This window comes from Leptopilina heterotoma, unplaced genomic scaffold (assembly GCF_015476425.1).
Source record: "Leptopilina heterotoma isolate Lh14 unplaced genomic scaffold, ASM1547642v1 Lhet_78, whole genome shotgun sequence".
Lineage (NCBI taxonomy): Eukaryota > Metazoa > Arthropoda > Insecta > Hymenoptera > Figitidae > Leptopilina > Leptopilina heterotoma.
The window spans coordinates 305,939-320,939 of record NW_025111179.1 but is presented as its reverse complement, the minus strand read 5'-3'; the positions used below and the strand labels follow the sequence as shown (position 1 = coordinate 320,939).

Sequence of the window (15,001 nt, the reverse complement as noted above, 5' to 3'; positions counted from 1 at the left end):
AAATAGGGTCGAATAAAGGCCGTTACATTATGTCAAAATTAATGTCAAATTTGACCTATTTTTTGACCTACATGTCAAAAGGATCCTTATAAAGACCTTTACAATACGTCAAAATCTATGTCAAAATAGATCTAATTTTTTACCTTCTTGTCATAAAGAGAACCAATCCTTTAAGTCAAAATCTATGTGTATTTTGACCTATTCTTTTGCCTACAGGTTAAAAAGAGGTACAATAACGACCACTGTCACATAACGTCAAAATCTATGTGTATTTTTTACCTATTCTTTCAAAATAGGTACAGGTCAAAATACGTTACGTCATAATTTATGTCAAAATTGACCTATTTTTTGACCTACATGTCAAAAGGGGCCCAATAAGGGCTTTTACCATATGTCGAAATGGATAGCACTAAAAGAGAATTCAACGTTACTGTCCAGATTATGGTCTTATGGTGCCCTTATAGGTCCTTCTTTATACCTAAAGGTCGAAAATTAGGTCAAATTTGACGTAGATTTTGCCGTATCGTCAAAGGCATTATTGGGCCCCTTTTTACCTGCAGCTTTAAAAATAGGTCAAATCTGACATAAATATTGACGGGGCCATTAATATAATTACATACATAATTAATGTAAGGGCCATTATTTGGACGTTTATAACCTGTAAGTAATAGAAAATGTCAAATTACGTATAGATTTCGACGTAATGTAACAGACGCTTGTAGGACTCTTTTTTACCCGTAGGTCAAAACTGCCCTTAAAATTGACCTAAATTTTGAGAGCAGGGATGGTCAGAGAGAGTTGTCCCGTCTAATCTTGACCTGTAAGTCAAGAAAATTGACCTAAATTTTTAGAGCAGAGCAGGTCAGATGGAGTTTAACGTCAAGTTTTGACGTATAGGTCAAAACTGCCCTTAAAATTGACCTAAATTTTGAGGGAAGAGCAGGAATTTTCTTGTCAATTTTTTACGTGTAGGTCGAAATTGTCCTTAAAATTGACCTAAATTTTAAAGTCAGAGAGAATTGTTTGTCAATTTTTGACGTATAGGTCAAAACTGCCCTTAAAACTGACCTAAATTTTAAGGGCAAATGAAAATGAATTTTCTCGAAACTTTGACAAAATGTTACAAAATGCTTTAGATAAGATAATTTGTCCTTTATTTATTTTTACAAATACAACTCTCGTCGAAATTGTTCAAAACAGTTTTTCCCCAAGATTGGATTCACTCTAATGCTGAAAGCAGAATTAATCCCTTAGTTTATGAAGTAAAAGAATATTATATGAGAATTAAAAAATTGATTTACTTACCAGATTTAATTTCCTTAATTAATGATTTCACAGTTGGTTTCTCAAATGAAACAAGAACCTGCGTTGGTTTAAGATTGATAGAAGATTGGCAGACTTACAGATTTAGTCTGCAACTTGTGTGACGCAACTGTTACAATTTAAATTAAATATTTCATTTGTCATTAAATTAACTTTGACCTAAAATTCATGATTTTTTTTTAATTTTCTCGCAAAAACATTATAGCCCAATTTCATTTTTGCATAGTTTTATTGAAACAATCTCAGCCTTAAAATAAAAATACAAAAAATCTTTTTAAAGGGTAAAAGGGGTTAAATAATTAACACTTATTTTTAATGGAGTTAATTATGTACTTTTTCTAAAAAGACCTGATATTTTCGGAACTTTTTACACTTGCATAGAGAAATAATAAATTTACCAAAGTTTTAAGTCAATCCAATAGAAATAATGATTTTGGGTACGTCATGAGTTAATTTTATATATGCTTTGCAATGTAATTCAATAAGGTGGTAGTTTGAGAAATTATATCAAGCAGTATGATTCCTCGCAGACTAAACATTATCAATGAGTTGATACAGTAACAATAATATTTTTAAAACACTTTGGAACTTAATACCTTGTGAATTATAATACGTTTGCTGTTACAAACAGCAATATTTCTATTCACACTCTTCATTCATTTAATAATGAAGATTTTATTTTATAATTTTACTTATTCAATTTTTTAATAATTTTTTATGACAGTAAAGGATAAATATTGCTTGTCATTTATTTCTTTATCTCAATCAATTATTTCTACATTTTATTAATTTATACTATTGTATTTTATGTATTATTGTAAATTTGAATTTTAAATTAAATGAACCGTTTGGCCAACCAAACGGTTACTAATAAAATTTTCTAATACGATATAAGTAAATAATTAAACCAAATTTCTATAATTTGCTTAAAACTCGTTATAATCCAGAAGAAATTTCAGAAAAAGTTGGAATGTCTACTATAAACAAATCATCTTTTATATTGAGAAACAAAAATTTAATTTAATCTTTAAAAAATTAAAAATGTCTTCTTCCCATTTGGAAACAATTATACATATTATATATGCATATTTTTCAGAGAAATTTTTCCTTTCGGACTGCCTGATGAATTCAGTTTAGTAATAACAATGAGAAGTAACAAATTTCCAAAAAATTCATGGGACCTCATTAGAATTACTAATTTCAAAAACGGAACTGAATTTGCAGTCACTTTAAACACGATGCAACAGATGATTGAATTTTCCTACCTGAGTCATAAAAATATTATGCGAACGATTTTCTTCTCAACGCCTCAGGTAATTTTTATTTTTATTAGTTTTTTTATTTTTATTATTTATTTTATTATTATTTTTATTTATTTATTTTAATTTTAAAAGCACGTATTATATTTTCTTATCAATGCGTATCAGTAAAAAAATATATAAATAATGATTAAAAAATTTAATTTTGCTAATAGGTTTACTTTAAATTAAAAAAAATTAAGAATTATTATACGATTATAATACAATTATATTACGATTATATTTCGAAAATAATTTTTAAAAGTAAACAAATAAAATTCATTAAAATATAAAATTTATTTCAATGAAATTTGACAAAATTTTTAATTGTTTCAATTTTTGAAATTATTTTCGGAAATACAATTATTTTTAACAAAATTTTAATTACATTTTTTCAAGAAACGAATTTTTTCGAAATTTCTAAATTAAATTATTCAAAACTTGAATACATTTTATTAAACAAAAATTTTAAAACTTATTCTTTTTAATTTTCTCACAGGAATTCAAAATTTCAAATAATTTCAATGAAAAACTTTTTGCAATTTAATTATTTCTAAAAATTGCAACTGTAACTGTTTTAAAATTCAATTATTTTTTTATAGAATTTTTAAATAAAATTATTCGAAACTTTAAGAATTTTTAAAGAAAAATAATGCAATTAATAATTTTTTAAATAAAAATTTAAATACTTTTATACTTTTGCGATTTCAAAGAATTTAATTTTAAAATCTTTAAAAATTGTATTAATTCGTAAAAATCCTGTTATAAGGCTTTTAAATATTCAATTATTTTCTAAAATTTGAACTGAAATTTTTTAAAAATCAACTCCTATCAAAATACAACTATGAGAATTGAATTATTTAAATAGAATAATTTTTGTAAATTCATAAAATGAATAATTTTTAAAAATAAAATTTTATATTTTTTATAGATTTTTAAAGATGAAAAAATAAAATTCTCGTTAAATTTTAAAAAAAAATTCTTAACATAAATGGTCGTTATCTAGATATTGTCATTTCTACGTTTCCATGTGAAGTTTCTTCCAGTATCCTACCGATTTTGCCTATCGATGTACATCATCCTCCACTTGTACTTTGTTTTGAGTCTGTTATATCATATTTCGAAAAAATTAATTATTTAAAACAATATTTACAAAATTCTTACGGAGAATTCAATTATTTTCTGTAATAGCAAAATTTTTTAAAGAAATTCAATTCTTTTTAAACATTTATAATAAAATTTTTCGCAAAACTCAATTATTTTCATAAATAATAAAATTCTTCTGAAGAATTCAATTATTTTTGAAAATTTTAACAAAATTCTTTACAACTATTCAATTATTTTTATAAATAATTAAATTCATTGCACGATTTCAATTATTTTTAATAGTATTTTACAGGAATTGCTCAAAAAATGTAATTATTCTTAAAAATTTAATTTAAATTCCTCGAAAAAATCAATTATATAAGAAAAAGTTGAGGTGCATGATTATTCCCCAAATGTCATTTTACCGAACTGTAATTTTAACGGAATATATTTATTCGAACTGTTATTTTAACGAAATGTCACTTTTGCGAATAGCCATTTTTACGAATTGCCACATTTGCGAAAAGTCATTTTTGCGAAATATCATTTTTACGAATTGTCATTTTTACGAAATGTTGTGTTTAGTTCAGGAACATTCATATTATTATAACTATTCATAATTGTTTCTTTAGGTGCATAGTAGTTAATCGTTTTCTAATGTTACAAAGGTTATAAATTTTTTAATTTATCAGATTACTTTGTCAATGATTAATAATAAAGTAACAGATGGAAGGAAATGGAATTTCTTAATTTCGTAAGATGTTAGTGATATTTATATATTCATCATACGTAGGGTTCAAAGACGTAGCATTAGCAGAAATTTATTAGCTGTTCATGGTAATAATAAATTTAGCTAAGTGAGCAAATTATTTGCTATAGCACCTAATCTTTAATTGCTATACAGATTAATAATCATTAGCTGTAAAAGTTATCCAAATTAGCCATTACAGCAAACAAGTTAGCAATTACAGCTAATAAGTTAGCAATCCGTGCTTGTGAACCCCGTAGATTTTCACGCATGCACTAGACAATATTAAAGAAAGTATAAATTTAAAGATTGAGTATGATTTATTTAAAGATGGGTATGTCAAGCGTAGTTAACTTCAATCGTAGTACTTCAATCGCTCGCCCTGTGAAATTCACGTTTGGGAGCTAAGCCTTGTTTTCTCGTGGACAGTCACAGATATATTATTTAGCAAATAAGTTTAGAGTGATAAATATATTAAATTATACTATAACTATTTATTTTCGGTCAACAAAATGTGAAGCGTTGAACTATTGAATTCGTAAAAAGTGTGGGACATGAAGGATTGTGTAGAAAAATCTGAAAATAAAAGATAAACTTTATTATATGTATCAATTTAACATTATAACCTTTTCTTTTCTATATACATTTTTATTTTAGTTTTTCTTATGTATTATTATTATATTTTTATAAATTAGTTTATTAATTTTATGTTCAAAATTATTAAAAATTTATCTCTTTCTAGAAGAAAGATTATTAAAAATACGTACAATGTAAAATCTAAATGTAAAATAAAAGCATTATTAGAACTAATAATATTAGCCAGGTATATTAGTTATTTCAGCTATTTTGTTAGCTAGATTATTAGCTGCTGTAGCTAACACCGCCTAGCTAATATTTAGTAGCTGTAATAATAGTAGTAATATTAATAGTAATAATGTTAGTTATAATATTACTAATAATATAATAAATAATATAATAATAATAATAATATATAGGGTAGGGTGGGGCATTACAGCGCTTTTCCATGCGATTTGGCATGGAAAACAGCGCTCTCATGACAAATCAAACGGCTCTCTTTTTTCTCTCCGTGTATACATTATCTAGCCCTCGTGTCTGCTATGGGCTAGCAATTGGTTAGATATTATTTCTCTCAATTTTTTGAATGAAATGTGTGTACGATGTGTTCGGTGAACCGGAAAATCCTTTTTTTATCAACCATTAATTAAAAATAAAAACTTTTTTGAACTTTTTTTCAAAATCGTTTTTCTATAAATTTTTTTCATATCAAAGTTTAAAATATATACTTTTAGTAAACAAAGTACGAAAAAATCATTTTTTTATCGAAAATTGTAGAAAGAAATCTTTCTTACGTGAAATTATATATTTACAATAAAAATATATTTATTTTTTTATTCCTATCGGAAGACAAGGAATACGTATTTTCTTATATTTGTCTGAGTATCTAATTTTAGAGTTATAAGTATTTTGAAAATATTGCATTTTAAAAAGTTTACTTATTTTCAATAACGTACACGATTTAAGCGGATTAGAGAAAGGTCTCAATGTAGCAAAAAATATTATACACTCGAACCCTTATAGAAGGAATCGATTGATCACGATTTGTAACTATTCACAGTTAACAGTGTTACGAACCGAAAAGTTTCTATTTATTAAATTATCGAAATCCAAAAGAAAATCTAGAAATCAAAAACTTAAAGTACAAGAATTTATGTGTTTGGGTAAATACAAATTATATTGTCGCGCGTTTGCGGAGGTTCGTTGGAGGAATTTAAGCTGCCAGGGCCAGATGACCCTGTTTTTATTTTCTGGGCTCGTTTTTCTCTTTTAAAAGAGTTTACCAAGCAACATCTTTTTGAATTTTAATTCTGTTTAAAATTAAATAGTAAAAGGAAATTATAATAAGAAACAGAAAATTTTAAAATAAGAACTCATTATTTATTTAAGTAAAAGTAGGAAGATTACAGAAAGGTTACAAGAAGAAAATTATAAAAATAAACGGAACGATACAATCTTTGACTCACCCTCTCTCCTTCCTAATTGTAATTTTTCTTATTACTACCACCTGAGTTTTGAGATGCTTGGAGGGCGAAGATTTCCTTTGACGTTTTTACTTTTGCTGGGCCACTCAAATTTGGGTGACCTAAGCACCACACACGCACAAATAAACCCACGATTCGAGGGAAGAAAATTTCAAACTAGGCACGCACTTATGCACTGAGTTTAACTATTTACTTGCTCAAATTTTAGTCTGTGAATTGAATTTTTACGTGATTTTAATTATTAACACAATTCAAAATTTCAAATTTTGAGATAACGAAAATAATTAATTTTAGTCGGGCTTCACTTTCGTGAAGCTTTTATCTAATATTTATTTTCGTCAGTCCCAAAATTAGACACTATCTCGTAGTGGTCTTTCAATTTGGGGGTCGATTAACTGACGGGCGCGTCCCGGCGTTTTGCGATTGCTTTAATGCCTCCACAAGGAGCTTACTAACAAGGCGAAAGTTGTACTGCGAATTTTGAAAATGCTAATTGCTCCTCTACTCCTTGCTTCTAGGTCTGGGGGAAGATTCTAGGCTAGAAGAGGTGGTTGTGGTAGTAAAAGTGGGGTTGGAACTCTAGGCCCATTGGTTGAAAAGATTTTTGCTGACTTGCGGATCTCACGCTTGGCGTGAGAACGGAAAAGCTGTCTGGAAAATTTTGATACTTTTCTGGAATTATTATTTTCAAATAATTCCAATTACAATGAAATGTTAAAAAAAATTTTTTTAATTAAAAAAAAATAAATTGTTTATTGTTGTTACTAATAAACAATTAAAATTATTTATTAATAAAATTGCACTAATAATTAGTGCTGGTGTTCTAGTTATAATTGTTTAATAATCTCAGAAACACCTTATAATTTTGAATCGAGAAAATAATTTAGAATAAATAATTTCCCTCTATTTTGTTGAGTTTAAAACAAAATAATGTTTGATTCAAATCGTTGCACGTGCGTTTGTCAGGCAAGCACATGGGATGCAAGGGAAGAGTGAAATTTGATAATTTTCTGGAATTATTATTTCTAAATAATTCCAATCACAATAAAATGTTTAAAAAAAATTTTTTTTTTTAATTAAAAATAATAAAAAAAATTATTTATTGTTATTATTAATAAATAATTAAATTATTTATTAATAAAATTGCACTAATAATTAGTGCTGGTGTTCTGGTTATAATTGTTCAATAATCTCAGAAACACCTTGTGATTTAAAATGTTTTAAATAATTTTGAAATAAATAATTCCATTATTATTTCTTCGAGCTTTAAAAGAAATAATATTTGGCTAGAATCATTGCAAGTGCGTTTGTTTGAAAGCACATAGAGCCCAGAAGAAGAGGGAAGGATGCAACGAAGGAGACGAAGCAACGAGAAGAGGCCTGCAATGTGTGAGTGGCCTGTACTATACATAATGCGCTCGTGTGCGTGTCGTTATAATTAGAGCCGTTCCAAGGAGTTGTATGTATGCGTGTGCTTTGTCACAGCTACCCAAAGATGTACTCCGCGAATAGAAGGTAGGTGTGCTGTTCTTCATCAATAATAAGGTAATCATGATTGGTCTTTACATAAGCTCTTATTGTCTTATGTCCTATTGCCTCCTGGACAGTTGGAAGGGGATGCATTCTCAATGCCTGATAATTATATTTCTCCAGTAAGGGGATGTCAACAAGGATCTTTAGCTGTTGATTGACACAAAGAACGGTGACGATTGGAACTAACTCATCGATGCTAACTGCAAGTCCAAGTTTACTGTCCCGAATGTCCTGCATGTCTATCTTTTCCGTTGCTATTAACAGTTTCGAAATGGAATCGATAGGCTCACAGTCTTCCGAAATAAAATTTTCAGACGCCGAGGATGGGGTCGGGGGGTCACAATAGGGGATTTTTAAGTTCAAAAAGGGGCTCATTGGTGCCGCGCACTTCACTGTGTTTTCACTGTTGGAATTTCGCGATTGTAATCGGCGTGGCATAATGTTTCCTTTTCTTTCCCTGGTTGGTTTTTCCAAAGCGGGGGTGTCTCGTTCTTGATTGGGAGTGAATGGAGTCGACTGTGCATCTGGATGGTGGTCTAGTTGAGCTAGAAGGCAACACTTCTGTGGTTGCTTCAGGACGAGGGGATTTTGCATCTGCTTCGGCAACAGGTTGTTCTACTTCTTCTTGTCTTTTCTTTTGTCTACTTTGGTTGTAGTTCCTCAGAAAATCGTTGACTCTTTTTCCAAAATCATTGTCGTTGTAGTCTTGACAAGGATCCACATTCTTCAGGAGCTCCAAATATTCTTCATCGCTTTCACCTTCTGAGACATGTGGCTTCCGACGTGTCGTGTCTATTCCTTCATGATCCCAAGCCAAGGTTTGATTGGTGAGGTTTGATGGGTTGACACCTCTCTTGGCCAGAAATTCCTCAAATTTTTGGACTGATTTGTCGAGGTCAATGCAGGGGTGATTGTCGTTTGTCTTCCAGTTGTTCTTTTGCCATTTTGGAACCCATTCCTTGATGCCTTGGACAAGAACCTTGGAATCAGTTTTAATTCTTATTTTTCTGATTCCAGCTGTCCTTTCTTGATGGATCGCCACTGTAGCCGCTTCGATTTCTGAGGCGTTGTTGGTTTGTCGTCCTCCGTATCTTCGTGACACATTAAGGGGGTGGTCGGGTCCGAACCACACTCCTATGCCTGCTCTTGGCCTCGTTCCACCATTATCTCCACACGCGCCATCTACGTAAACGTCTGTGTAAGGTTCATTCGACAAGGGAAACTATAGGGCTGAAGTTTCGGGGACATTGGGATCACTTTCGGTGGCATAAGGTTGTTTAGGGGTTGGGCTTATCGGAACACTGGGGAAAGCACTATGGTCTTTTCGAAATAATGGAGGGTCCGGATCTTCTCCACTTTCGCTGGTAGACAGTCGTTCATCTGAAGAGGAACTGGAAAGTGCTTAATCTTTTGAAGGTTGGGCAGCAGAGGTCGTTCTTTTCCTCAATCTTTTGGCTATGCAGCTGACATCAGGGTCGACTGAGCCTACTGCTGCTGGAGGCCGATAGGACTCCTCTCCGTCGGATTCCTTTGGGTGGGTAGAGCCTTTAGGCCTTCCTGGGCTTCGGGGTGGAGGCTCAGATCTTGAAGATGGACCAGGAAGTTGGAAGTTGTCAGCGTTCATCCTCATTGATCGGTTGCTTGGTGCAGCTCCTTTTGGTCCTTTTAAAATAGATGTGGGCTTAAAATTCAAAGGTCCAGGGGCTGTCGCTCTTCGCGTCGGGATCTTAGGTTGGAGGCTCGCTGCCGGCTGTCCTGGTTTTGTTGTGGGGGCCTTCGACGGAGCTCCAGGTAATTTGAAAGTTGGATTGGGTTTTAAAAAGGTCCTTTTCTCTGATTGGGATGTCGATCTAGTATGAGGCCTTGTGGAAGAAGAACTGGGTTGGGAAGGGTTAACACTCTTAGAATCCTTTCTCGCACTATCCTTTTTATTGTCCTTTTTACTGTCCTTGATAGGCAGTACACGAAGTGGCGGGGGTTTTTGGGTAGAGTCATTAATTTCGGTATCTGCAGCCATTGTCTAGTGACGAATCGGTCCAGTCCGACTCGGAACTCGCGCCAGAACACTGATCATTTTTAGCTGCCTTTTCTTCCACGGGATTATTTGATAAGGCCTGCACGATTAGATTTATTTTACTCGGTTTATACTAAAACTTATATTGGTAATCCTGAAGCCTCAGTCTCCATCTTGAGAGCCTTGCTCTTGGATTATCAATATAAGACATCCAGTGAATGGGTTCAAAATCACACGCTAAGGTAAATTTTCGACCATAAAGATAAGGTCGTAAATCTATGCCGTCTACCTCTTGAGTTAGCACTGCCCCTACGGCATATTCTGAGGCGTCGGTGGTTAGCTTAAATCCCTGTTGAAAGTCCGGATATTGCAGAATAGGCTTACGACACAAGTATTTTCTTAGCCTTAAAAAGCTTTTACATTGCGATTCGCCCCATTTCCACTTTACGTCCTTTTTTAATAGTTCCGACAGGGGTTTAGCTAGCTTAGCGTAGTCTTTAATAAAACGGCGGTAGTATCCGGATAACCCTAAGAAACTTCTAATGTCTTTTTGTGTTTTAGGTTTTGGTAAATTTTTCATAGCTTCGATCTTATTGGGGTTAGGTTTGACGCCATTCCCGCCAATAAGATGCCCAAGATATGCCACTTCTGTTTTTCTGTTTTTTTTCGGATCACTTGGTCATCGATGGTCGGAATTCTATGCTGTACCAAGTGCGTACAAGTGAGCATTTCCCCATTGAGGTGGAAAATGTCATAATCTGCAGTCGTGTCAGAATCGTATAACTGTTCTAGGTGTTCGTTACTAGGTCCCGGTCGAATGTGATTACAGCAGGAGCAGGTGGAATAACAACCGGAGTTATTCTGGGAGTAGGTTTAACTGAGCACACTGGTCGGATTTTAGTTATCGGGTGTGTAAGTATGTAAAAAATTTCAGAGCCTGGTTTAATTCCTGATTTCTGGGAATGCTTAAATCCGGCTTTCTTGACTCTCTTTGGTTTCCATAGACCGGAAGACATTTTTATTTGGACATATTGGAAGAATTCAAAACAAAAAAAAAATTATTCAAAAGAAGAAAAAGGAGAGAGAAAAAAATTGGAATTTAATTACAGGAGGAAAAGAGACCTCTTGACTTAACTCCGAAGGAGGTAACACCTCCTTCTTTTTGAAAAAGTAAGGTTTACAACCGCAGCCGAGGGGCTTTCCAAAACGGGTGACCAGTACTTTAACCAGCGCTTCTGAGCAGAGAGAGATGGGAAGAAAACTTTTAATTCTCTTCCGATCTCAGTTTTCCTTTCGGAAAATTACTCAGATGCAGCCGAGGGATTTTCTGGTCGTGCTAATTATTTTAAAAGAATTTCGTACCTTAAATTATCAGTAGCATCAAAAATTTGTCTTTAGTGCGGATGGGATTCAAAAGGCGGAGCTAGGAATAAATCCTTCGAAACCAAAGATACCTTGGCCTAAACCACTTAAAGTAGCGTCTAACGATTCTACTACTTTAAAACAAATTTCTTCACCGTTTATTGGTAAATAGACTTTTTTAATTTACTACAGTTAAAATTATAAATTCTTAGTTTTTCTCAATTGTGTAATTTTTAATAACTTCAACACTTAAGTATAATAAAAAAACAAAAAATTTATTATTTAACCCTTGTTTAAATAGTTTATAGTTTTCAACTTTTCAATTAATTGTTTAGAAAAAATTAGAAATTTCTAACCCAAATGAAACTTATGAATATAAAAAAATGAATAAAGTACATAAGAAACAAATATAAATTTCTTACCCTAAGTATAAATAGTTTATGAAAAAAATAGCAACAATTAATTGTTTGAACAATATTTTAATAAATAATTGCTTTTTTTATCATCAGAAGATAAATATATAATATATAAGAAAAAATAAAAAAAATTTTTTTTTTAAATTAAAAAAAAAAATTTTTTTAATTAAAAAAAAAATTTTTAATTAAAAAAAATTTTATAAATTAAATTATATATACATACATATATATATATATATATATATATATTCTTGTATATTACTCATGAAAAATTAAAATATTAATAATTTAAATTTAATTTAAATTTAATTAATTAATAATTGCCTAATTGTTAATACTTACATTATACGCAGACGTAGTATCCCGGACGCACTTGAAGCAGCAGCAGTTCTTCATGGTGGTCAAGAGTGTTTTTTTGGTTATGTGCACTCAACCGTGTTAGAGACGAATTTGTTTGTTTTAGGTGAAACACTGAACCTCGTCACTTTCTCCCCACCATACGCTGACAGTTACTTGGTGGGGGTGATACAAGTGCGCTGCTTGTGGCAAAGAAATGCAACTATAGGGAACGGCCGAATTAAGGCGCTCCAAGAAGTCTTCTTGAGGCGCTCACTCACACAGCTCTACTGCCTGCGCAGGCAGGCGCAATGAGAGTAAGGGAGAAAAAACATTTAATTTGAATTTTCTGACTCTCTTACTCTTATGAGTTACCATGACAACCTGCAGGCAGTCAGGCAGTAGAGTTGTGCGAGCGCCTTTATGCGTTAGTAAATAGCGCGCGAAAATTGATTTGAATTTAAAAATTTCACAGATACACAATATTGATGAAATTTGTATAATAATTTAAAATACTGTTAGAAATAATCAATTTGCAATATTTTTTGAATTGTCAATATGTAGTTATTTATGATTTACATTGTTATAGTGAAAAAATTATGACTAGAAAAATAACTCATAATTAAAAAATAATGGAAAATTAAATTTTAAAGTTACATTTAACATTTAGTTTAAAACTGGGAGTAATAGGGATGGTTAGGATAAATAACATGTACATTTCAATAATCTCTTACAAAAAATACTATATATCACTATATGAGGTAGAAAATATTAGAATAGAATATATTTATTATGTCCTAGGTAAATACCACGAGGACAACCATTAAAAATACAGTAATTAATAAAATACATATCGTATAAAGTTAAATAAAGCCATATACATCTCATCAAGACAATAAAATACTTTGATTTACAAATTATCACAGCAACTTACATACAGATGACATACCTTTCAAGATACACACTATACATATACTCTATACATCCAACGAAAATAAATATTTATATAATTGCAGTTTAAATGTTTTTGGATTTTAACATTAATAATTAAAAGATTAAACATACGAAAAAACTTAACAATACTAAAAATTTGTAAAAAAATGACGAAGTATTAGGCTAATTATAAAAATAAAGAGGTAGAAAAAACTAATTTAACATTAATCACTATAATGCATTTAAATTCTAAAAAACTTAACAATACTAAAAAGTATAAAAATTTGTAAACAAAAATAAAAAATTATTAACCTAATTATCAAAAATATAAAAATTTTAGAGCTTAAAAATAAAGAGGTAGAAGAATGTAATTTGAACATTAATAATTATAACACTAAAAATACTAAAAAAAAACCATAAAAATTCTAAAAGTACGAAATTTTAAAATAATTTTAAGAAAATCTTGAAAAGTTATTAAATTTTAAAGAAACATAGGAAAAAACTATTAAATTTTTAGAAAATATTGAAACAATTATAAAATTTTACAAAAATATTAAACCAATTATAAAATTTTAATAAAACATTAAAAATTCTTCAAAATTCTTAGAAAATATTGAAACATTTACAAAGTATTACGAAAATAATGAAATTTTCAAAAATTTTAAGAAAATATTGAAATAATTACAAGGTTTAAAAAAAATAGAAAAATTATTAAATTTCAATAAAATATTGAAAAAAATGTAAAATTTTAAAACTTTTTAATTTTTTCAATATTTTTTATTGTTTCATTATTTTTATAAAACGTTTTAATTTTTTTAATATTTTTGTAAAACTTTATAATTTTTTCATTATTTTCGTAAAACTTTTTTATTTTTTTAATATTTTCGTAAAACTTTATAACTTTTTCAATATTTTCTTAAAATTTAATAATTTCTTCAATATTTTTTTTAATCTTTTAAAAATTTACATACTTTTAGTATTTTTTATAATTTTTTTAGTATTTTCTTAAAATTTAATAATTTTTGGAATACATATTTTTTTTAAATATTCAAAAATTTTCACACTTTTAGAAAACATCAAAATCTACTTTTTCATTTTCAATTTTTTCATTACAGAACGAAGATTCTTTCTTAGATTATTATTTTTATCTTCTTTTAAGTGGTTGTGGTGTTATTAATTCAATTTTTTTTATTTTCGTTGAATTTATTCCTATTTACTCTAATCCTTTTTATTAGAGAAAATCCATCGTTCGGAAGTTTCCTTTCGTCCTCAGATTGATCCTTTTGTGGCCTTTTGGATCTATCAAATAAGAAGTTTGCTGGACATCAAAACAATTTTGTTAAAAAAATTGTTATTCCGTTAATTAATTATCTTTTTTTTTACTTTTTAAAAAAATATAAATAATTTATTTAAACAATTAAAAATAAATTCATGTTCTCCCAACATTTTTTAGAATTTTTTTATTGAATATTACTCCTTATTTAAAAAAAGAAAAGTTCCTCCAAGCCGATTTTTTAATAAATAATATCTGAAATTTTTTATTTGTTAATCAAAATTTTAAAAAATAATTTTTTCATGAAACAAGGGATAAGTTTTGTAAAATTCACACATTTTTTAGGAAACGAAAGTTATTAAATAGCATTATAATAAGTTAGCTTTTATTTAATTTTCAAGTAGAATTATTTAAAACCCATAACCTTTTAAGAAATTGATAACTTTGTTAATTTCTCACATAATGTGTTCATTCCTTTTACAAAATACTTTTAAAAGAATCCGCTTATAAAAAGTTATATAGTTTCGTGAAATAACTTGAAAACATAATTGTTTGAAAATAATGTTAATCAATAGTTTAAAAAATTTTATTTATATATAATGTAAAAATTATTGTCGTT

At 29.5% G+C, this 15,001-nt stretch overlaps 2 protein-coding genes across 2 annotated transcripts; both read right to left on the bottom strand.

The window, feature by feature from the left end:
* Nucleotides 1-8,448: 8,448 nt before the first annotated feature.
* Nucleotides 8,449-9,317, bottom strand: LOC122510964 (ribonuclease H-like). Its single transcript, XM_043625929.1, has 2 exons — nt 9,272-9,317; nt 8,449-9,230 (listed from the first exon to the last, which is right to left on the bottom strand). Exons 1-2 carry the CDS (start codon nt 9,315-9,317, stop codon nt 8,449-8,451), a joined length of 828 nt encoding a protein of 275 aa, XP_043481864.1.
* A 133-nt stretch (nt 9,318-9,450) lies between these two features.
* On the bottom strand, nt 9,451-10,065 carry LOC122510962 (translation initiation factor IF-2-like). Its single transcript, XM_043625928.1, has one exon. The coding sequence runs from the start codon at nt 10,063-10,065 to the stop codon at nt 9,451-9,453; it is 615 nt and encodes a 204-aa protein (XP_043481863.1).
* Between the last annotated feature and the right edge of the window lie 4,936 nt (nt 10,066-15,001).